The sequence below is a fragment of the Podarcis bocagei genome (genome assembly GCF_964188305.1).
Source record: "Podarcis bocagei genome assembly, chromosome: 3".
In the NCBI taxonomy this organism is placed as follows: domain Eukaryota; kingdom Metazoa; phylum Chordata; class Lepidosauria; order Squamata; family Lacertidae; genus Podarcis; species Podarcis bocagei.
Genome location: NC_138127.1, coordinates 88,681,393 through 88,704,732, shown reverse-complemented (window position 1 = coordinate 88,704,732; position 23,340 = coordinate 88,681,393). Strand labels below are relative to the sequence as shown.

The 23,340-nt window shown below is 40.2% G+C and overlaps 1 protein-coding gene across 2 annotated transcripts; it reads right to left on the bottom strand.

Annotated features, from left to right (window-relative positions):
• Nucleotides 1-708: 708 nt before the first annotated feature.
• On the bottom strand, nucleotides 709-22,569 carry DYNC2LI1 (dynein cytoplasmic 2 light intermediate chain 1). Of its 2 annotated transcripts, XM_081188772.1 has the most exons (13): nucleotides 22,401-22,566; nucleotides 20,237-20,354; nucleotides 18,781-18,815; nucleotides 16,596-16,665; nucleotides 14,434-14,522; nucleotides 12,194-12,380; nucleotides 10,540-10,608; nucleotides 8,375-8,452; nucleotides 7,706-7,782; nucleotides 6,429-6,499; nucleotides 5,844-5,941; nucleotides 4,860-4,952; nucleotides 709-883 (listed from the first exon to the last, which is right to left on the bottom strand). In XM_081188772.1, the coding sequence occupies exons 1-13, from the start codon at nucleotides 22,412-22,414 to the stop codon at nucleotides 821-823; spliced, it is 1,062 nt and encodes a 353-aa protein (XP_081044898.1). In that variant the 5' UTR covers nucleotides 22,415-22,566; the 3' UTR covers nucleotides 709-820. The 2 variants fall into 2 exon arrangements, with proteins under 2 accessions (XP_081044898.1, XP_081044899.1); XM_081188773.1 differs by lacking the exon at nucleotides 8,375-8,452 and having other exon boundaries at nucleotides 22,401-22,569.
• Nucleotides 22,570-23,340: the final 771 nt, after the last annotated feature.

The window sequence follows — 23,340 nt, the reverse complement described above, 5'->3', positions numbered from 1 at the left end:
CACCCCAAACCCAGTTCTGTCCGAACAGCTGACTGGTGCAGTTATTTCTGTCCCCACCCCCCACGCCAGACTGATTCTTTTCCTCTCCACATTGTGTTTGAACAAATTATTTCAGGTGGTGGGGGGGGGGGGTTCATTGTATAACGTCTTTATTTTAAAAATGACCAACTGCATTCGTTTGTGGTAATGTTTAAAAGGTTCAAAATAGCAATTTACAAGTGTCATACAAAAATAGAAATTTCCTTTGCATTTTCCTGTTTAAGATCATATAGTTTTGCTGAATACTTCAATTCAAACAAGCAAACAAAAAATTCATAAAGAATTTGTGATGGTTAAAAACTATAGTCCAACAGCCCAAACCTTCCAATAGTTTAAGTAGAAATGCAACTTTTATCATATTATGCTGGCAAAATACAGAAAATTGTGTCTTAACTGGAGGGGAAAAAAAATCTCACAATCTCACACTGACTTTAATACGCTGCAGCAAAGGTGAAACTGAGGATCAGGGCATCGACCTGCTGTTAAGATTAATGTTCAGAATGTCCTTTGAACTTTTCACAAACCAGTTATCTGATGTTAAATGACACAGAATGTGTTTGCTTTTCTTCAAACGTTTTGCAACATCTGAGTCATCTCTTACTGAGTTTAACTAAGAGAAGTGATTCTGGCACAATCTACTATACTGATCATAAACAACAATGACCATAATTATTATTAAGTATTTATGATGGGGGTTTTTACGCATTTTACAAGTGTACAAAACATAATGACTCAAATGTATGAAATGCAGCTTCAAATCTGGTTGAGACATACTTCTCAGTCAAGAATCAAACTCCATTTCTTTCCAGGTTTTAGAGGCATTTCTTTTGTACTGTTCTAGTTCCTAAAATGGAAAGATATATTGAAACAGTTTTTAATGTTTAGTTTTTTGTAAGTTAGTTTTGAGTTTCATTTTTGAAAAAAAAGCTTCTAATAAATGTAATAAATAATAATATCCCCCATGATATAAGCAACTGCATGCTCAATTTTAATGTGAGAACATTAAGTATTATTCTGCAATATATTGCAAATTTTGGATCTCATCCAGTCTCTGCTATCATTACTATCATCACTGCATATAAATCAGTATGCATAAAAATAAAATGAAAGACATAAAAGATGGCATTTTAGAAACAGTGTATGCAAGATAAGCCCAAACACCCAGCGGGGTCTAAACTGCATGGAATGTATCAGCGGTATCTATATATCTTAATTATGAATGAGTTGTAAAAGAAATCCAGATTGTGGCACACAGCGAATTAGTCATGATTAAAGCAGCTCTCATGTATGCCTTTCATAACACTAAACAAATGGCAGTTTATCTTTTTATGTCATGCTGTATATGCCATTCTAATACTGAGATCCACCGCGAAATTACTGAAGTCCATTATTCTAATTGCACCCGTATCATTTTACTTTTCATTATCTACTACTTGTGGTTTCAAAGAGCAATTATCCAGCTGCTACTAAACTAAGAAATGATGTTCATTTGCTCCCTCAAGTGCAGCCTAGGGGTGCAGATCTCCCAAGTGACCAGCAACACAAGTGTTTGCTAAGTGGGAGCTCTATCTTCAAATGCATGTAGCTAAGAACACCATATATTCCAGGGGACAAACCAACCAGTCTTTGCTTCCATATGTTGCTTGGGATCTTCCAAAGGCATCTGACTGAAACCTGCTAGAAACTGGACCCCTTGATGTGACCTGCTAGATTATGAGCGCAGTCTAGAGTATCCCCTGTGCCGCAGGGATGCTTTGCATGCTGCCGCAAGTATCTTTCCTATAGGCGTAGCAGTATGCATCACTCTTTAAGGGTTGGGGAAAGTGTTGGGACTCAGTTTTTCCTGTCCAAAGTGGATTTGGCAGAGCTGAGGACTCTTGCAGTGCTAACAGGAGCACTAGCACAGATGTCGAGGTGGGTTTTTCTTCTGCACAACACCATTTGGCTCACGTATCCAGAAATCTCCACAAGTCTTCTTTCACGGTTGATTTGCCCTTGCTGAATTAGGACACAACATTTTCTTCGTGTGAATGGATAGCAGAAAGGTACTTACCACCACCACATACAAAAACCACATACTTTATGTTTCTGGCAAATCAGACTTCTATTTCTTTTATAATTTTGGAAAACGTTTTGATCAGTATGGGCCGCGTTGTATGGCATCAGAATAAAAAGTGAAAATTGTTGTCACAATCATGGCCTTTTCATCGCACCTAACTTCATTTTTAGTTAGCTTACATCAGCATCCGTATTCTTTTTGTAATTTTGCACAACTTGGCAGAGGCCTCATTTTTTATTGGGATGGCTAGCTGACAGAAGTGTCTTTAGAAGTAGTGAATGCTTGATATTTTATATGGTTCTGAATTGTTCTTATAAGTTGTAAGCTGCCGTGGCATAGTATATTTTAAAAGAAGTGCCATATGGATTTATTAAATAAACATAATTTCTGAACTCCATTGTGCTCATTTCTAATTCTTCTTGTGCATCTGACTAGTAGTTCCAGTCATTCAATCCATATATTCATTGGTTCATTCACACCTTGCAATTGTAATGATGTTTCGTCCTACTTAATTGTTAACTTATCAATACATTGTTGTTACAGTCGTGTGCCTTCATCTTTTTTGTGGCTGTTACATAGGACTGGGCCCTTGTATGCGATTTCCCACGCTGCTATCAGCTGCACAGAGACAGAGATTTTAGTTGCATCTGGAGTGATGAGGGGATGATCCTGATGCATCCAACATCACGATTTTACCTGTATCAGGAGTACTGCGGGGAAGGACAGGTTAATGCTTTTTTACAGTATTCAGTTGTGCTGGGGGTGCTGGAAGGGGGCTAGGTTAATTGCTGCTTAGGTTGCTCAGGTTTTTTAAATTTCAAAAGCACTATTAAATGGCCTTTAAGCATCTGAACAACTATCACTGTACAGTGAGCAAACTGTTAGGCCAGAGAAAATCACGAGAAAGACAGAGAAGCATCCTGATCGGGGCCTTTGGTATATTATAGCAATGATGTATTTCTAATGTCTAGATGAAATAGGCTATATGGCTGATGCAGATCACTGCCAAAAAAAGAGAGAGGTCCAAATAAGCACTAATGGATCAATGGATGCCCGGCAGGGGGTGCGGTAGGGGAAACGGGACCGTTTCTTTTATGTGTTGCTGTTAAGAAAGCTTGCTAAGAAATGAGAGTCTGGTAACTGTTTGCATGTGTGTGGTCCCTAATGTCAGTAGCACTATGAGAAGTATATTAAACTCTACAGATAGACATTCTGAGTCCAAAGAGCAACACAAAATGATCAGGAAGAAATGCACAAAAGTCTACTTTTCAATTGGAATAAAAAGCTACCATGCATGAATACCTTCAAGAAACAGAAATACAAAGCATTATGTTTGACGCTATAACTTTAACATAAATGCTCCTCTCTATATAAATGCTTTATGTATGGAACAAAGGAGTACAAAAAGGAAGGAAAAAAAGATTAGCTTTCTGAAGCATTTAATACTTACTTCTTGAGATAAGGGCCATTTCACTCTCAATTTTCATATAATTATGGGAAATCCTAATGCATTTAAAAACTGAATGTAGCCAGGGAATTGTTTTCTTACAGATATATACAGGGTTATCTCGCAGCTTTTAAGATCAAATGAAATACAAAAATCCCAAAATGTTTTCATAAAGGGCAGTTCAAATGTTATAATAATCTTATAATAACTGAACTCCAAGATGGAAATTTTAGGGAAATAACTGCAGATAATTTTCTTTTTACAGAAACTTGTCTATTACCATTTTTTCTCCATAATAGTACCAACAACAAAAGCTACAGCAACTTCCAATGGCATCAATACAGATTAAAATCTTTATAAAATAAAAGAGCACTGAAACTAGGAAACACCTGGGAAAATATTAATTTTCAATATGATTTAATCAACTTTTACTAGTAGCCTATTTTACTTAATAAAAATACCATCCATAATCATAGCCTTAGTATGAATGTAAAGCAAAAAATGTATGTTGCAAGCAATTAAACTGAACATTCTATTTTGGGTGACACATTAAAATCAATTCAATGGAATGTCTGAGGACTACATTAGTCATTAATTATATACTACTTGTAATCTGCAAGAAATAATTTCAACTGAGATTAATTTTGCACCATGACTTAAAATGGAAATACTTGCTGAGGTAACTCTAAAGTAATGCCCTGGAATAAACCTGTCAGCCTAAACAAATTTTACAATACTGGAAGTAGTCTAGAGTTTGTCTATTTTACTGTAGATTATACTATACTATAAAACTGTGAAATCAACTAGATAATTACTGGCTCAGGTTTGTAGGCATGGTCACTGACATGTTCAACTAAACTTGAGTAACCTTAGCTGGAGTGTTATGAAACTTCCAGAGAAAATATGGGGTTACTTTAGTTTAAGAACTATGCTGTGGCATTTTGCAAAGCTACCTTTCACCTTTAGAAAATGCAATTTGGAAAACTGCCCTGGAGGTAAGCCCTGGAGGTAACACTCAAAGTTCTTCCACGTCTGCAACTGCCGTCAGTGTGGCTTACTTTGCTATAGAAGCAGATTGCTTTAAAAAATTATCTGAATTATTTATAGAATAACCTTCAATAATATCAGCTAAGGCCGAGAGATGATGATGTGTCCAAGGCCACCTGAGCAAACTTTATGGTTAAAATGAGACTTGCAGCTATAAATGAATGTTCAAAGGTACATACGTTTGGGCAGATCTACAGTGCCTGAGAAATACCCGTGAGATTTTTTTTATTGCGCGACATGAACGACTGCTGTAGCATGGTGACATACCTGGTTCTTCTGAGCACGCATAGCATCGACTTCATATTCACCATACTGTGGATCTTGAGCTGGGTCCTTTACTTCTTTGAAAACTCCGACATTCTGAAACAAGGGCAGGTGAAAGAGTAAAATGCAGCCTCGTTCTTTCCCCCAGGTGTGTCTTGAAATATCCCTAGAGCTTGCATCTCTGCCATAAATACGTTTAAGGCATCAACCTGTACGAGCTGCAGAGGCTGGTTCGTATAGCTCCCTCTTCTATATGTGTAATGAAGGACCAGTTGCATGACTGCAACCAAGCTGGGATGGCATGGATGTGCTACATATATACACTGTTTTTCCTTATGGGGGCTAAACACACCTTGCAAAATACTCAACCCTCTGTGCGAAGAAGCTAGTTCATGTAACAGGCACTTCCAAGTGATCCTGGCTACACTGTGAACCCCTCCAGCAGGTCCACATGTTTCGAAGACAACTGTATGAAACAGCCTAGTTCCCATCAGTTCACAAACGTTGTATCAGCTTGCATTTATTTCGCCACGACAAGAACCTACAAAGATCACGTGAAGTGACTTTGTGTCTATGTTTCTGTGACAGTGTCCCAGTTCAGATGTAACAGTTCAGGTCTAACAAACCATGATTTATTTCAGTGAGAATGAGCATTGCGCCCAGGCACTCAGTCCTCTTTTATGCCACAGCTGAACACTTGGGTGTGGGGGTTAAGCCACAGGTTCCTCTAACATCTAAACTAGGAACCCCTGGCTCAAGGTTTAAATCTTGATCAATGAATTAGGAAATGAAAACAGCTGTGCACAAAAAGCAAAGCCAGCACCAAGCTTAAAGTTTCAATTCTTCCATAACTAGAAGTCCCAATGAAATTACTTTACTTCTGCATAATCTGGCTTGGTCACAACAGTGCAGCCACAAGAATTAACAAGTATTGTGAAAAGAAATAAGGTTGATAAGAACATCAAAGAACAAAAAAGGTATACACACCTTTGGTGGAAATGCCTTCTCAAACACCTTTTTCCATAGATCCATAGGTGTCTGTGCATGCAGCTTTCCAATATCACTATTGGAAGCAGGAGGAGGACCTAGTTATTATAAAAATTGTAACAATGGTCACTCCATCATTCAAATGGCAAACAAGCTACTTGTCTGAATATATTCCCCTCAATAATTTAACAAAGCGGATGAAAAGAAAGTACAAAATTGTCCTACATGGAGGTTGTTATACAAATATGTAAGAAACAGGTTCCTGAAGATAAGCACTAAGCTTTCAGCACAGAAGCTGTTATACTAGGGCTGCAATCCTTTGTGTACTTTACACACTTTCCTGGGAGTAAGTCCCACTGACTTTAGCAGGGCTTACTTTTCAATAAATATGTATAGCGTTGTTGTTAAACACTGCTGTACCTTCTTAAAACTTTCTGATCATTTTTCTTAAGTAATCATCATACACAAATACATTTTGTAGACGTTTCAGAATCCATTGATCATTTTTGTCCACTTCAGCCTTGTATTCTCTTAACTGTAAAAGCTATATGAACAATAAATAGACTGGATAAGAAAACCACCCACCTATTTGACTAAGAGAGTCCATTCCTGCTGGGATAAAGAGTGGCTTGTTCTGATCCACTGACATGGATTTGCTTAAAAAACATGAACGGAACAAAATGAATATAGATCAGTTATCAGAATTTACCAAAACTGACAAAAAGCACACTCCAAGAAAGCACACTTCTGTTTTTGTTTCTTTTCTTTTTTGTTTAGAAAATTAGTACCCCCCCCCCCCGGTTACAGCTGCGTCCCATTCAAATCAATAGAACTGATGGACTGCAAAAGTTTAATTTCTGCTGATGGAAGCTTTGATGGATCCATTTCCCCTCCTAGCTTTTTCTATAAAGCTCCAATTTTTATTTCTCTCTCGGCAGCAGTCCTTCTGACAAATGGGATTGAATGGGAGTTCCCCTCACCCACCCTTGCAGGCATGGAGGCCCAAATTCAGATCAGGACTGGAGGAGGGGGAAATGTGCTAAATTCGCCAGTGCCAAAGAAGAAGAGTTTGGATTTGATATCCCGCTTTATCACTACCCGAAGGAGTCTCAAAGCGGGTAACATTCTCCTTTCCCTTCCTCCCCCACAACAAACACTCTGTGAGGTGAGTGAGGCTGAGAGACTTCAGAGAAGTGTGACTAGCCCAAGGTCACCCAGCAGCTGCATGTGGAGGAGTCTGGACCCACCGCTCACCTGATGTTTTTGAAAGAAATACTGTGTACTCAAGGACAAACCACGTAATCAACATTCTGTGTAGTTTGGGCCTGAGTTCAAAATCTATGAGCAGATTTCCAACATTTCAGCAGGGCCTTTTCAAGCCCTGTCATCTGAGATCCTTTACCTGGAGATGCTATGAACTAAACTGAGGGACTTGGACATGCAAGTTCTATCACTGAGCTATTGGTGTGTCCTTCACATAAAAATTGGCCTCTTTCCCACAATGGTAATTTTGCCCAGGATTCTCAAACCCAAAGTGCAAAAAACATCCCTAAGACCTTGGGTGGCTAACCTGTAGTGTCTGCAGATGCCGCTGGGCTAGATCTAGAACTTCAGTCATTCCTGAACATTGGCCATGCTGGGAGGCCACAAGTTAGCCACCCACCTAGACCAACAAGTCCATTTGAAAGCATTTTCCTGAAACTGTTTCATCAGCCTTTATATAGATCTATGAGCAAGAATCCTGTATGAAACAGAAAAGCTGACAGATTTTTTCCCCTTTTCCTTTTTTTACAAATTGCCAGTATCCAGCCAATAGAAGGTTTTGGGAGAGCTTGCCAATAGTAGGAAATTGTTTAGCTTACCTCCTATCAAAGCCAAATGCTAAATGGTTAATGAGAGTACGTGTTTTCAGGAGCAGAGCTTCAGATTTGCTTGTGAACTGTGAACAAAGCATAAAACTTGTGTTATGCTCCTCCTAGTAAACATAGGAAAATACTACTCCCAAGTCACTCAGAATTCATCATAGGACTGTTATGTCTAAGATTTAGCTGTTTCAGTGTCCTGAAACAGCTACCACTTAATGCCCCCAAATAATAATAATAATAAAACTATTGCACAACACTGTTATAATACATGGTTACTGAAAACACAGAATTAAAACACACGATATAACAATCCCAACATTAACATATAAATGTCCATAAATAAAATATGCAGTAAAACAAAATTAAAAACACCAATTAAAACAGGAGACTCAGGTCAAGAGATTAAAAGCCAGCAATGAATGCCAATACAGATGAGGCTTCTCATATCTCAGCAGGGGTTGCATTCCACAATACCAGTGCTACTAGTGAAAAAGATCACCTCTGTGCCATCACAAGCCAACAATCATCAGGTCATGGTAAGACTAACCCACACATTGGGTTATTTTATTTTATTTTATTTTATTTTCTTTGTTTGGGAAATGAATATGAGTTGAAAGGGCTTGACTTTGGCAGTGTTGTGCCCATGAAATACAATAATATACATACCACTAAAGATGCTCCATAATAATGAGAAACAAAGCGAAGCGTCTTGTATATTATTTTTTTCATCTCCGAATCAAATTCCTTTAAAAAAAGAGGGGGGTTGGGGTGGAAAAAATCTAATGAATAATTTTACAGTTTTTCACAATGTGACATAACATTGCATGTAACACTAAGTCAACAGTTGCCAACAAGTGTGTGGGCTTCCAGAGAGGAGACTTTGACCACTTTGCTCCTCGCAGGTCATTCTGTTATTGTGCTATGCTAAGCTAAACCATGGTTTGGTCGACAGTGTTGTTTAAACCCAGGCTTGTGGCTCAGCTCACTCAGGCACAGCACAAGGTGTAGGCCATAGGATAAACCTTGGTTACAGCTTGAGGCTTATCCGAAGAGAGCTAAAGCACAAGCTCAGTTTGGATGACCTGCTAAGCTAAAAAACAGCTTAGATGAGCACAGCAAGAGGATGACCAGGAAAGATCAAAGCACTTCAATATTATATACATATATTTCCCAAAGACACACATTTTTGCTTTGCCTCACAAGGGCTTATTTATTCTACTTTAGAGGAATGCAGCTTAACAATCTTGGGAAAATGTCATTTACACCCCATTCAAAAACAACCAATAACATTGGCTGCTTAATAAAGGAAGCAAACAAAGAAACCTAGGCTTGCGCTACAAGGAATTATGCATCAATGACAGGTGACTTGCCTAGAATGCACTATGCTGCCACCTAGGGGACCAAGGATGAATGTTTCCCCAAACACATGTCCTGCCTGCAGGAAAGATAAGACTGCAGATTGGTGTTGTGGTTATAAAAACAAAAAGGATGAGAAATGAATTAAAAGCAGACTCTGAAAGAACCAGCTTTGCTGTATCTGATGATAAATCATCAGCACTTGTGAAGAGACAGGCACAGCGAAGTGTTTTCTACTGATCAAGTGTGCACACGTTGATCCAGTTGAGGGAGGAGTATGAGAGAAAAAGGACACGAGGACAGTACTAAGTTAAGATCAAGCAGGGTAGGGACCAGATTAAAGGGTACCACACATCACATCTTCTTGGGAAGTCCCTGCTGCATCAGGGAAATAGTCCATCTATTCTAGCATCCTGTTCTCAGAGCGGCCAATCAGATGCCTATGGAAAGCCTGAAAGCTCTCTGCCCACCAGTGATTCCCAGGAACTGGTATTCAAGGGCATCCTGGCTCTGGCAATGGAGGTAGAGTATAGCCATTGTGGCTAATATCCATGGACAGCTGTCTTTAATGGTCAATTCAGTTCTGGGGAGAGGAGGTCATCTCAGACACATTTATACTTCCAGTTAATGGGTAAGTGATGGAACTCCTATTTGGGGACTTCCCTGGCTTTTTTCTGGCCCACGTAGGACCAGTCTGGATAGTTGGCCTTGGTGAAGATTCGACGTTTTCATCCCCAAAATGTTTTTGATTTGAGTTCCTACTGAAATGAGACTGCATTTTAATGTTGTACTAAATCTTGTTTTTAAGTTGTATTTTAATCAATTGTTTTTACCTGGTGTTAGCCTCCCTGAGCCCGGTCTTGGCTGGGGAGGGCAGGGTATAAATAATTTTTTAAAAAATTATTATTATTATTACATTTGCTGGGGAGGCAATCTTAAGATTCAGCTAAAAATGAATACTGTCTGTCAGAAACACCACCGCTGCATATGAACAGGCTGTTCGTCTTCAAAGATAACTACAAAATAACCTAAAGGGCATGTGCTAAAGGAGAGAATGGGGCCTGAAGGTCAACATAAAAAAAAACAAGGGGAAATATACAGGAACACAGGGAGTTGCTTTGTACAGAGTCAGACCCATTGTCTAACTCTATTCCACCTGGCAGAGGCACATGAGCGTTTCTCAGCCCTACCAAGGGATGCTAGGAATTGTTGGTATATTTCACAGCTGGTATATTGCTAGTATATGTCATTCATATTTTGTCTTATTTTCTTCATTATTATAAATATTTTATTATCTTTCTGGAGGATGAATGACACAGACGGCAATTGCATATGGCTGTAATTGCCATTTTGTTCATATTACTTTTCTGATTTTGGAGGGAGAGAGAGAGAGAGAGAGAGAGAATCAATAAAAAAGTGTCCTAGGCTACCACAATACAACAGAGGGGGAGAATTGTAACACAGTTATTACTTACATGAAACATATCATATTTGCTCCCGATTATAACTAGTGGAATTGGAAACGGATCAATCAGTTCACGGTCCTGTTAAGAAAGTGGCAATACTTATATAACATTTCTTACAATCCCTTTTTTCAGATAAGAACATGCTGAGATGGCTTCAAAATAGTTCATACATGGGCTTCATTGCTGCATAATCTTTTGGAATAAGGAGAATTTTAAGTATGTACAGCCATTAATTTATTATGGAAGTAACTGCAAGTAACTCACCAATGCCTTAAGTAGGAAGAATTCAAATGCCTTTCAACCTAACTCAGTCCAGCCTGTGAAGGTGCCTCACCCCTATTTAGATGGGTACACCAAACCCCAATGTGACAAGAGCACATTGCCTTTACAAATGGCTCTTCCTTATGGAAAGAGGCAAGCCTAGGGAATGAAACCCTGAGGTTTCAGCTACTTACATATGCTTAAGCTCAAGACAAGCAGAGCAGCTAGGATTTGCTTCACCAGAGGCAGGAAGAAATCGTCTTTCTTGTTCTCCAATATAAGCTCAACTGAGATGCACATGAAAATTCTGCATCTACAGAAGCTGCAATGAATGAAACTTGAGCAGGGGTCTTGGAAGGGGTTTCTTCTTGTTGGGTGGTCGTCCGTCATGTATGATCTAGTTGAAATTCCTGCATTGCAAGGGGCTGGACTAGATGACTTTCAGGGTCCCTTCCAACTCTATAATTCTACGATTCACTAATTCTCACATGCACATAGCAGCTTCAGAAAAGACAAAGGTGGGAGGTGGGCTGTGACTCATTTCATTCAGGAGTGTGAGTTGGCACCAGTGTGAGAGGTGAAGCAAGGGAGAAAAATATGCCTGTTTTTTTCAAGATGAACTGGGCTACTGGAAGTCATAAAGGAAGCAAATTTAAGTCTATTGGGTCTTTTATTCATGTTCATTTATTGCTCACATTAATAGCTACTTTATAGTATTATTTTTACATCCTTGAATTGTGCACTATAGAATATATATATATACGTTGTTTAGACACCGCATACACACAACATTTGTACAAGATGAATGCATGATGCCAGGCACCTTTTCAATTGCATCTTCGGCAATCTATTTTACTTTCTTCAAGAGAGCACATTAGCAATTGAATTTCAAGGGCTTATGTTAACATCCCTGAAATTTTATAATTTAATTAGTTGTCACATTATCAAAAGACACTGAGTCTGTGATAGACACTTGAATAAATGCAAAGTATAGAGTCGTGCTGAAGGCTGTTATAACTACACCCTTTCCTCAAATCTGTAGCTTCAGTGAGTTGCTTTGCCAGATAACTTCTGTACATTCTAGTTTTCACCTTCATTTCAAAAGGAGATTATAAAATCAATATCAAACTGCGTCTGTAAAACTGTTTCTTTTGATTGTTGTAACATGCCATAACAATCACATTAGATGTCTAACAAGAATATATAAGAAACCTTCTTTCCTTGTTTCTGCCCCTACTGAATTTTCATTAAATTGCTATAATTTTCCACTGAACAAGTTCTTCTACATCAAATGGATTTTCAGTCATGCATAAAAATCTAAAGGAATTGTTTATGATTCTCAAAGCGATTATCTTTAACTGTGTATGAGCCTGTGACATCTGGAGAAAATACTAGTTCTTACTGGATGATCCTTTGGCAAATTGTTCCATATTCTCTGTTTAATTTCAGTAGCTGCTTTAGGATTTGTTTGTCCCAGTTTTGTTATAACTCTGTCTACATGCTTCCTAGTGGCTTGTAAAAGGCTCTCCATGGTTGGCCACAGTTCATTTGGCTTTGAAAGATCCAGGACAAGAACGATAGCAAATGTCCTACAAAAAGAACAGAAAGACAGCCTAACATTTTTAAAGGCACCTAATATATTCTTTACACAAGAAGTATCTCATACAATGGCATCTAAACAGCAGTTTAGAGGAGCAAAAAACAAACATCCCAACCCACACAACCTAAGCAAATTACATTAAATATGGAAACAATGTTTGCCCCGAAAATGATTTGTACTCTACTATAAATTCTTTGTCGTGATATTTTATTAGCTGAATTTATAAGCCTGGTTACTATGGGCTGAGTGAACTGTTTGGGAGAATTAGATGGAGCAGCATTGCTGGAGCTAAGGTGTTATGAACTTGACAAGTAACAAGGAAACAAGCACTGATGCTTGCTTGTTTCAACAAATCATAGTTTAAACGAACCAGTTATTTGCAGTTCACACAGTTAAGCCCTGGGCTCCTTGAGGAGTAAGAGTGGGATATAAACTGAATGGACAAATTAATAAATATACAACAACAAACTGTGGTTAGTTCAAAAATAAAACTGTGTTGGGGTGGAGAAGCATGCACACCTGACACTTGCTTCCGATTGTTGATGTAGTGCTACACCATGGGTTAGTGGCACATATAAAAAAGGCAAATATCCAAGGTGACACTTTTAGTTAAGAGATGAACAAAGCTGTCTCAACCAGCCTCTTAAAAATTTTAAGAAACAGGGAAAATAGGAGCTCTAGCCTGCATGTAACTTTGAACTGCAGACCAAAGCATCTGGCTAGCCTGAGTCCATCATTTCAAATTCTTTAGCCCAAAAAGTGGTCTGCTTCTCCCCACACCAACATCCTAATGTTGATTTTAATTGTAATTCATCTGCAGCAGCTGTAAAAAAACAAAACCAGGTAACTATCTTACCCATCCACATGAAAATTACTTTGATTTTTCACAGCTATGCACAGAGAAAGCAATTTAATATCTTCCGTCAAGTGTAACTACACTGAGAAGAGAGAACCAGGGCCTTTTCCACAATAGTATATAGCCTTTTCCCACTAAATGCCCCGTTGAGAGCAGAAGAAAACCAACCAGTACATTGACTTCTGTTGAGAGGCAACACAAAATTTATTGGTTAGGTGGTTTGTTTGGGTTGAAAGGAAAGCTAGTTTTAAATCTACATTAAACAATTATGTGTAATGGCTGCTGGTCTTCAGCCGGTCCCTATCTGTCCCTTGTATCTCAAGCATTATTGGAAACCTAAAATGTCGCTCTGGGATATTTGCAAAAATAGATGCAAGTGTAATGAATAAAGCTTACAGCTGCTGGGAGAGAAGGTAGTCTCCTACAACAGTAATATTTTCTGTATCTTCTCGTAGCTGGTGTTTTGAGAAAACGTCTTTCTCTTTTTCCTTAAATGGAGCGACTTTCTGAGGCAGGTATCTTTCTTTTAATAAACCATCTTTATTTTTTTCCAAAATGTTATTGCTACATTTATACCCCAACTTTCTTCCAAAGAGTTTAAGATGGCAAATATGTTTCCCCCATCTTAGCTATCCTCAGAACCATCATGTAGGGTAGGTAAGGCAGAGAGATAGAAACTGGCTCCAGGTCCCCTGGTGAGCTTCATAGTTGGGTGGGGATTTAAATCCTGGTTTTCCAGGTCCCAGCTCAGAATTCTACCCATCACACCACACTACAGAATGTAGTTCTATAGATAGTAGAGGGTATAAATTTCAAAAAGCAACTGGAAGCACAATCCTATACATGTCAGCTCAGAAGTAAGTTCCATTCAGTTCACTTCCAGTAAGTGGGCACAGATCTCCAGCCACAATGAATGAGAAAGTAGTGAAACTGAAAAACTGACTCAGATGAAGGTATGACTGACTACTGTTCACCAGTGGAAGCTGTATTGACTATACGCCATGTATACAATTCCAGGTCCCACACGTGCAGGATAAAAATCTAGAGGCCACAAATGACTATGAGAAAGAGTAATAAATGTTTCTAAATGAATAAAGTTGAAGTTTGAAGTTCAATGGAAGACCTGAGCTGTTATAGAAAGATAGTGGAGATTAATTTTGAAATTACCAAGTTCTTGGTTCATTACCTTATGTTAGCTGTAGTTATTGGTATGGGAATCAAGTCCAACAATGAAGTTCCACCACCTAGTTCCCAAAAATTAGCAATGTCTTTGGGCTGGGGAAAAAAGTTTATTTGCATTAATCATTTGCACAAGATTTTGATGCATAACATACATTGCAATACGCATCTTGTATGATTGATCTGACATCAGACAGAAACCCAGAAGAAGGTTGGGTTGTCTTATCAGGAGTTTAGAAGAATGCCAGCAGTGAATTTTGCTGACAAGGTGTTGGAAACAAGATTTACACATGAAACTTGAAAAGATCTTCTAAGAGACACTTCACACTTAGTCACAGATAGGGAACCTTTTTCCACCTAGGAGCTACATTACCTTCTGAGAAATCTTTGGGGACCAGTTGTGGACAGGAACAGAGGCAAAAGTAGGCAGAGCAATGAATATAAAGTTTACCTTTGTACAGCAGACCTGTTTCTGAATGCATTCACCTGCCCCCATGCTCTGTTTGGGCAAGCAGGGATCATTATGAGAGTTCAAGGATACATTCCAGTCCGGCAAAAACACCATACAGTGGTACCTTGATTTAAGAACAGTCCGGTTTAAGAACAATTCGGTTTATGAACTCTGCAAAACTGGAAATAGTGTCCCACTTTGATAACTTTACCTCAGTCTAAGAATGGAATGTGAAAGGTGGAAGGGCACTGGTGGTGGGAGGCCTCATTAGGGAAAGCGCACCTCGGTTTAAGAACGGTTTTGGTTTAAGAGCTGACTTCCAGAACAGATTAAGTTTGTAAACCGAGGTACCACTGTAGATGGACGTGAAGCAAGTTCAGGGAAAGGCTTGAGGAAAGAGGGGGTGGGGTGGGGAGAATCCCACAGGCCAGACAGAGAAGCCAGGAGGGCTACATTTGGCCCTGGGAGGTTCCACACCCTGATTTATGTGGTAGTCTTTATACAGTAGTGTTCACGGAACAAAAAAAATGAAATACATGTAATCACCACTAATCCCCAAACACCCTTTACATGGGTTGTAGGGAGAGATAAGAAAGCCAAAACTAGCCACAACTCTCTGGTGTATGTTTTGTTTGCATCTCCCCTTGCTGCAGCCCACATAAAGGGCTCTGCTTATGGGTGGTGAAATAAAAAGGAACGATCAGAAAGTATTTCTGTATGCAGTAACAGCAGCCAGAACTCTTTTGGCCCAGAAATGGAAACAAGAAGAAATGCCTACGATTGAAGAATGGAGATCGAAATTAATGGATTACGCGGAACTGGACAGATTGACAGGGAGGATTCGCAACCGACGAGACCAAAGATTCACTGAGGACTGGAGTAAATTTACAGAATATATTAAAAATATTTGTGATAATGATATAACGTTTGTAAGTTTTCAAGAAGCTCTGTAAGAAGGTTTGGTAGAAATATTGTTTAAACAACATGGTAAGATAAGACATATATAGTGCAATATAAATTAAGAAATGTGAAGATTTGTGCTAATTACGAAAAATTATCAGACATGTTGATGGAAGTCTAAAAGAAAAAAAAGATGTGTGATCAGTTTTTGATGTTTAATGATGTTATAAATTTGTTTTTATTGGAAAATTAATAAAAAATCATTTTAAAAAAGAGCTCTGCTTATGCGCTTGAAGTCAGTGCCAGGAACAGAAAAGGAGGAGAGAGACAATCTTCAGAAATGTCATCGATTTTTCCCTGAGCTGATGATGCTCATTTGACAGCAAAAAGAAATCAAGCCTTTATTTTATTTTAGTATTGGCCCAGCCCTGTGGAATAGCCTGCTAACAGAGATTCAGTAGACACCTTTTGTTTCAACTTCTAATGACTGCAGAAAACATTCCTATTTCACTAGGTTTATAAAGGCAATTAAGAATACATCTTTCCATTATATTTAGCTGATTTTTATATTTTTGTTTGGTTTTTATTGCATGGTTTTATGTATGATTGTTGTAAAATGCTCTGTTTTTATGAATAGATATTTTTATAAATAAATAAGTTTGAAAAATGCACATATTTCTCCACTATCAAGGCCACCGCAAATTAGAGTGCTGTCTGGAATGTGGTTGCATAAATGTCAGGGGCAGGCTTGATGAGGTACATAGCACTACTGATGAACCAAAAGGGGATTATATAATCTAGTTTGTCAGCATACTTACTGTATTGTGCCCTTTTGCTCTTCTTCCAAATGTATACTCCAAAGCTAATGTTGGTTTTGGAATTTCATCCCTGGAAAAATTAAGATATCACACAAACACACACACACACACACACACACAGAGAGAGAGAGAGAGAGAGAGAGAGAGAGAGAGAGAGAGAAATTAACCTTCTTCTTAATAAAATTAAATTTGCCCTATTATCAAAACAGTATTTTCACAGACAACAGGGGGAAACAAAACAGGGAAAACAGGGAAACAGTTTATTTGAGTGAGTTTGCATGGGATGGCAAAACTCAGTGAATCATTTCTGAGAACTGAGATGTAAAAACTAGAACACGGCAATATACAATAAAGATATGACCCAAGACAAAATGGTTAATTGTCTATATTTTTGCACAACTGTTTTATCTGGGTACATTACTCCAAGATTGGGAAATCTGGTAAAATAAGATTAGAGTATTAAATACAGAGCTGAGCAGAAATTTATTTGCTTGCAAATAAGAGAGATGCTGGAAATTAAAGGCTGCAATCCTATACTTACTTACCTGGCTGGGAGGAACAGAGCAGTATTTCCTCCCTGTCCCCACCCCCTCAAATCTACAATGCTGGAATAAATTAGAATGTGGTGGGTTCTTTTCTGCTGCTCTCCATCAATGGGGGGCTATGCTGCCATGGGGGGGCCTCCGCTAAACCTGCTGAAATGTGGGGCAGTGTACATTTCTGTTGGAAGTGTTCCTGCTGGCTGTAGGCATTACAGGGCCCCAAAGTGGGGTGTTGTGGGGCAAAGCAGGGCTGGTGACAAACCCAGAGCCAGCCTAATTCCTGAGGAGGAACCCAATCTGGAACTCTCTGCTGTGCTAGTCTGAAGGTGCTGCAGGCATCTCCCAGCCCAGCAGGAGCTGGTTGCAGATGAGGCTGGGAGTCCACTGCTCCATCCCATCCGCCCTTGCTTAGGATTGTACTCCAAGTCTCATTGAAAGAGGGTCGGCATGCATAAGATTGCATCGTAAAGATACAAGGTATATGCTAATACTTTATATTTTAAAAAGCACACCAACTTCCTAGCATACAACGTGTCATGCTATGCCAGGCCTCATTAGTTCACCTCCAGTGACTGAAACTTTGCATTATTAAATTATTATCACAAGATTTTAGGGAGAAGAAGATATCACAAGATTTTAGAGAGAGGAATTCCACACCATAAATGCCTCTCTGTGTGGAAAGTGGTTTTTGTTGTTGTTACCTATATAAATTGTTACAAATATTGAGAAAAGTAATTCTGTGAAGCATAAAAGATCATAGCCAGCCTTATGAAGCGGTGAAGAAACTCCTATGCATGGTGGATTCCAGAGGGGTTACCATTTTCCTGTCTCCCATTCTGTGTCATTAGAAAATATGAGGTGCAGAGCAGGTGGGAAAGGAGGAGAATTTTGAGTAATAGCCAACTAAGCCATACTCAGAGTAGGCCCATTAAGATCAATGGACTTAAATGCATTCATTTCCATGGGTCAGCTGTGAGTATAATCACTCTTTAAAGTGTTTAGGACTATAGGCCCAAACCAGCATGATGAGTTCTGCTCTGAAATGACACTGGATCACGGATGTGATGCGCCACTCTAGTCAATATGTAGTGGAGGCCACAGCAGAGGCCTATGTGGTGGGCAGAGCCATGGAGCCACCCTCTCAACATTGTTGTCACTGCAACCTACCTGTATGCGACTGGGCGTGGCAGCAGTGTGGCTGAGGTTGTGTGGGAACAAAAGTGGAAGTAGTGGATCTCTTCTGCTGGGCAACTACATGGGCCTGACCTCACCACCACTGTGCCCTGTCCAAGTGAGCTGCAGCAACACCAAGGTCATAAGGGTGGCTCTGTCTTACCAAATGCACTGCTAGCCTCCTAGAGTCATCCAAAAGGGGCCATGTAGAATAGCAAGTTCAATACATTTCATCACCTGCCTGAGGCAGCCACCTCACTTTACCTAATGATAGGACTGCCCCTGAGAGCAATGTTACAGTGTTGGTAAGAATAAATCGTAAGTGTTTTTAGACTAGTGTTCTGAGGAACATATTTCCACTGTTTGAAGGCACACTGTTAAGGTATGTTCCAACAATGAAACTGTTGATGTTATTTAGAATTTTGAGTACCCAGAAAATATGAGATACTTCTCAAAACTTAAACACATACCTGTCAAGGCACCTCAGTATAATAGTAGTCTTTCCCTAGAAATTAAAAACAACAAAGAATACTATTGTAATGTCATTAAAGCATAAATATTATATCATTCTACATGCTGTAATGCATTCTCCTAATCATTTCTAATAAAATATCTGAAAATTACAAATGTAGGCAATTATATGTCATCTTATTACAGGAAAGTTAGCTGCCAACTTTCTATCAGAGTGTATCTACACTGCTATTATTATTACCATTATCAGAAATGATTGGAAATGACAAATTTAGTAATGGCAACAAGAAACTTAAAAACACAGGCATCACAGTAGCAATCGGTTTAGCCATTTGTATCCGCCATTGGTAATTGTAAATAACAGGTTGATCAAATGATTGCCTGCTACTGGAATTGCTTAAGTAATGGAATGGAAATAAAATGAATGCATGAAATATACATAACAACACTATATAATTTCTTCATGCTTTAAGAAATCAGGTGCTGGGTAAAGTAGCTTACTTTGAAAATTATTTTTAAAATTAATGTTTACATTTTCTACAAATAAATTAAGCAACAACTTAAGTCTTTCACTATTTAATTTTATAATGTGGGTTACAAACATTTTAACCATTCCCGTCCTGGATAAACATACTTAACTACTATTTTCTTTTGAATCAGTGGCACTTAAAAGTATTGTTGTTGTTGTTTAGTCGTGTCCAGCTCTTCGTGACCCATGGACTGGACCAGACCACGCCAGGCACTCCTGTCTTCCACTGCCTCCTGCAGCTTGGTCAAACTCATGTTCGTAGCTTCGAGAACACTGTCCAACCATCTTGTCCTCTCTTGTCCCCTTCTCCTTGCGCCCTTCATCTTTCCCAACATCAGGGTCTTTTCCTGGGAGTCTTCTCTTCTCACGAGGTGGCCAAAGTACTGGAGTCTCAGCTTCAGGATCTGTCCTTCCAGTGAGCACTCAGGGCTGATTTCCTTCAGTATGGATAGGTTTGATCTTCTTGCAGTCCATGGAACTCTCAAGAGTCTCCTTCAGCACCATAATTCAAAAGCATAAATTCTTTGGCGGTCAGCCTTCTTTATGGTCCAGCTCTCACTTCCATACATCACTACTGGGAAAACCATAGCTTTAACTAGATGGACCTTTGTTGTCAAGCTTATGTCTCTGCTTTTTAAGATGCTGTCTAGGTTTGTCATTGCTTTTCTCCCAAGAAGCAGGCATCTTTTAATTTCGTTACTGCTGTCACCATCAGCAGTGATCATGGAGCCCAAGAAAGTAAAATCTAGAACTGCACTGTAAATTAGACAAATTGCAAGTGGACACCATCTACCCATATTTTGGTATGTACAGCTTTGCAAGGTAGGAAATATTTCTTGTTGCTATAACAGAATTTCAGTTAGTATGCAAACAAAATTTATTTAATTTATATCTATACTAATGTGAAATGAAACACTGATTGTTACCCCATTTTTATTTCCTATAAAGAATAGTGATCTTTCCCAACATTCCAGACCATCTGTGCTGTCTTCATGGCTTTCTCTTTTTTCAACTTCCGCTTTAGCAATATCCCACAAGGTGTCACTAGCAAAGGAAAAATAAAATAAAAAGTCCTCATGTAAAACAACCTTCCAGTGAAGATGCTCTGCTCCCACACCACACACTCTACTCCATTTCTCCCTCACTGAAACTAATTGTGCCTTGTGATTATAAGTCACAGGAAGCCTATCAGGTACAGTGGGCAAGCTAGTAAATTCCAGATTCTGTACTTACATGAGCTTCTTAGTACCAATATTCCCGTCCCCCACCCCATCTGCTATAAGCATACATATTTGTCTGGATGCTTTACTCCTGCTTATTTGCACCCTACATTTAATGCAGTATCATATCATTTTAAACAGTTATGACTTATGCCTAAGAATCCTGGGGACTGAAGTTTATTAGCCGTGCTGAGAGTTGTTAGGAGACCCTCATTCTCCTCACTGAGCTACAATTCTCAGAGTGGTTTAACAATCAATCCCTCTTCCCAGGAAATTTTGTAGCACTCTCAACAAATCACAGCACCCTGAACAAGCTACAGTTATTTATTTTATGACAGGGCAGGGAACCTCTACCCCAGGTATAGGCAAACTCGGCCCTCCAGATGTTTTGGGACTACACTCCCATGATCCCTAGCTAACAGGGCCAGTGGTCAGGGATGATGGGAATTGTAGTCCCAAAACATCTGGAGGGCCGAGTTTACCTATGCCTGCTCTACCCTGTGAGCCAACCTGTACCCCCCGCCCCAGGCCATTCTGTCTGGTCCTCAGGATGCTCCTTGTGCCATGTCCCTTATTAGCTTCCCTCTGTGCTCTTGGGTACTTTTTGCCTAACTCGGAAGTTTCCTTGAACTGTGATGGTGCTTCTTGTTTAACTGGACTGAGCGACTGGGAGGGAGGGATATATAAACCTCTGGATTTTGTGCAGTGGCCAACATTTTTTTCTTTATAAGAAACAAACTTACAATTAACTCACTGCTGAGCTGCACCCACCATTGAGAGATTTTTATAGAGATGGGGAGAGGGACAGGGAACTGTAGCTTGTTCAGGGTGTTAAAGGTAAAGGTAAAGGGACCATTAGGTCCAGTCGTGGCTGACTCTGGGGTTGCAGCGCTCGTTTCACTTTATTGGCCGAGGGAGCCGGCATACAGCTTCCAGGTCATGTGGCCAGTATGACTAAGCCGCTTCTGGTGAACCAGAGCAGCGCATGGAAACGCCGTTTACCTTCCCGCTGGAGTGGTACCTATTTATCTACTTGCACTTTGACGTGCTTTCGAACTGCTAGGTTGGCAGGAGCTGGGACCGAGCAACGGGAGCTCACTCCGTCGCAGGGATTCGAACCGCCGACCTTCTGATTGGCAAGTTCTAGGCTCTGTGGTCCACAGCGCCACTGGTCCACAGGAGACCCCTAATTTCCCCCCACAGAGCTACAATTCTTGGGAGTTCCTGGGGAAGAGGGAATGATTGTTCAATGGGAACTGTAGCTCTGGTCCACAGGAACCAGCTCTTAGAGGCCGGCGACCCTTTGGCTCTCCTCCCCAATGAAATATTTGAGCACCCCCACCCCACGTCCATGGACATTCAAATGGGGATTGTGCATTGTGTATTGTGATTGCTAATAATAATAATAATAATGTATATTATTATTATTATTATTATTATTATTATTATTATTTATACCCCGCCCATCTGGCTGGGTTTCCCCAGTCACTCTGGGCAGCCTCCAGCAAAATATTAAAATACAATAATTCAGTATTATAATTCATAATAACTTATGTGGGGCAGGGCTCACCTGGGCCCTCCCAATATTTTATTCAAGTTTGCCCCCCCCCGCGCGCTCTGGTAGGTCTCCCAGACAAACTACACTTCGGGGCGCCCGTTTAAAGCGGAATAACAGCGCTTGGAAAGACATGGTGCGGATGTCGAGATGCCCCCGTCCTCCGGGAAAGCTGCAGGCGGCCTGAAGAAGCCGGAGGCCGGGACACTGGGAGACGGCGAGCCCTGCCCTGTCCTCCTGAGGGAAAGCGGCCTGCAGGCCCGCCGGAGCAGCAGAGGCGGAGACAAGCCCTCCCCACACCGCCCCGCTCTTTACCTGGCCCCGGGCATCGCTGCCCCGCTATCCCCGGAACGACGCGGCGCTGCTTAGGCCTCGGTGGACTCCGGTCGCCATAGAAACAGCGCCTTGCCCAGCGGCCTAGCGGGAAGGAGCATCATGGGAGTTGTAGTTCTTCAGGAGCAGGAACGCGCGGCGCTCCTGCTTTTCGCTTGGTCCGCTTCCGAGGGTTTTTTTCTTTCTTTCCTCGCACTCTGCGAAACGGCTTCTTGCAAGGTCGATAGGGCGTTGTGCGTGTGCGAAAAAGTAATGTGTGTGTAGAAAGTAGGTAGTGTGAAAACGATTTTTCTTTTTTAGCTGCAGATTAGAATTGCAGTTTATTTTACGGGGAAGTTGCTCTTTAAATTTCGCCCACTTGCCGCACTCTGCGGATAGTTTCCCCTCTGCTTTTGTGTGGCTTTTCGCTACCCGAGTTAAAATGTTTAATTAGGGTAAGTGGTCATCGGAGAGGTGGCAGTCACCCCCGGAGGCTTGTCGGATCTGCTTTTTAGCCTTCAGTGCGTTGTTTCTGGTGGCTTTTGTATGATTTTATGCTTAGGCTGCCGCCGTCATTTTTTAAGCGAGTCGCTGACGGCAGTGTACACGTGTGTGTGTGTGTGTGTGTGTGTGTCCGTATACACGTATGCACAAATGGTATACCAGCTTTTCCGAGACAGTGTGTAAAGCCTGTTGAACGCAATGAATAGACACGTATAGGTTTGTGCAATTAGAATTGACTCAGTTGCTTGCTGCTGCTTCCATGGGGCTCTTTTAATGTGACTGTTGTTGGAATATTTCTCTCTCTCTCTCACAAACACACACACGTGTGGACTGCAACAGCAGGGAGGGCGGCATTTAAGAACAATCCATCCTCAAACGGACTATAAAGTACGATACCTTTTCAGATTAATTGAATTCTGCAATCATAAAATACTACAGA

Excerpts from the sequence above, each read along its gene's own strand:
- DYNC2LI1 (XM_081188772.1), bottom strand. Across the intron at positions 8,453-10,539 it reads GCAAATATGATATGTTTCAT|GAATTTGATTCGGAGATGAA; the intron begins GTAAGTAATAAC and ends CTTTTTTTAAAG. Across the intron at positions 884-4,859 it reads TGCGTGCTCAGAAGAACCAG|GAACTAGAACAGTACAAAAG; the intron begins GTATGTCACCAT and ends TTTCCATTTTAG.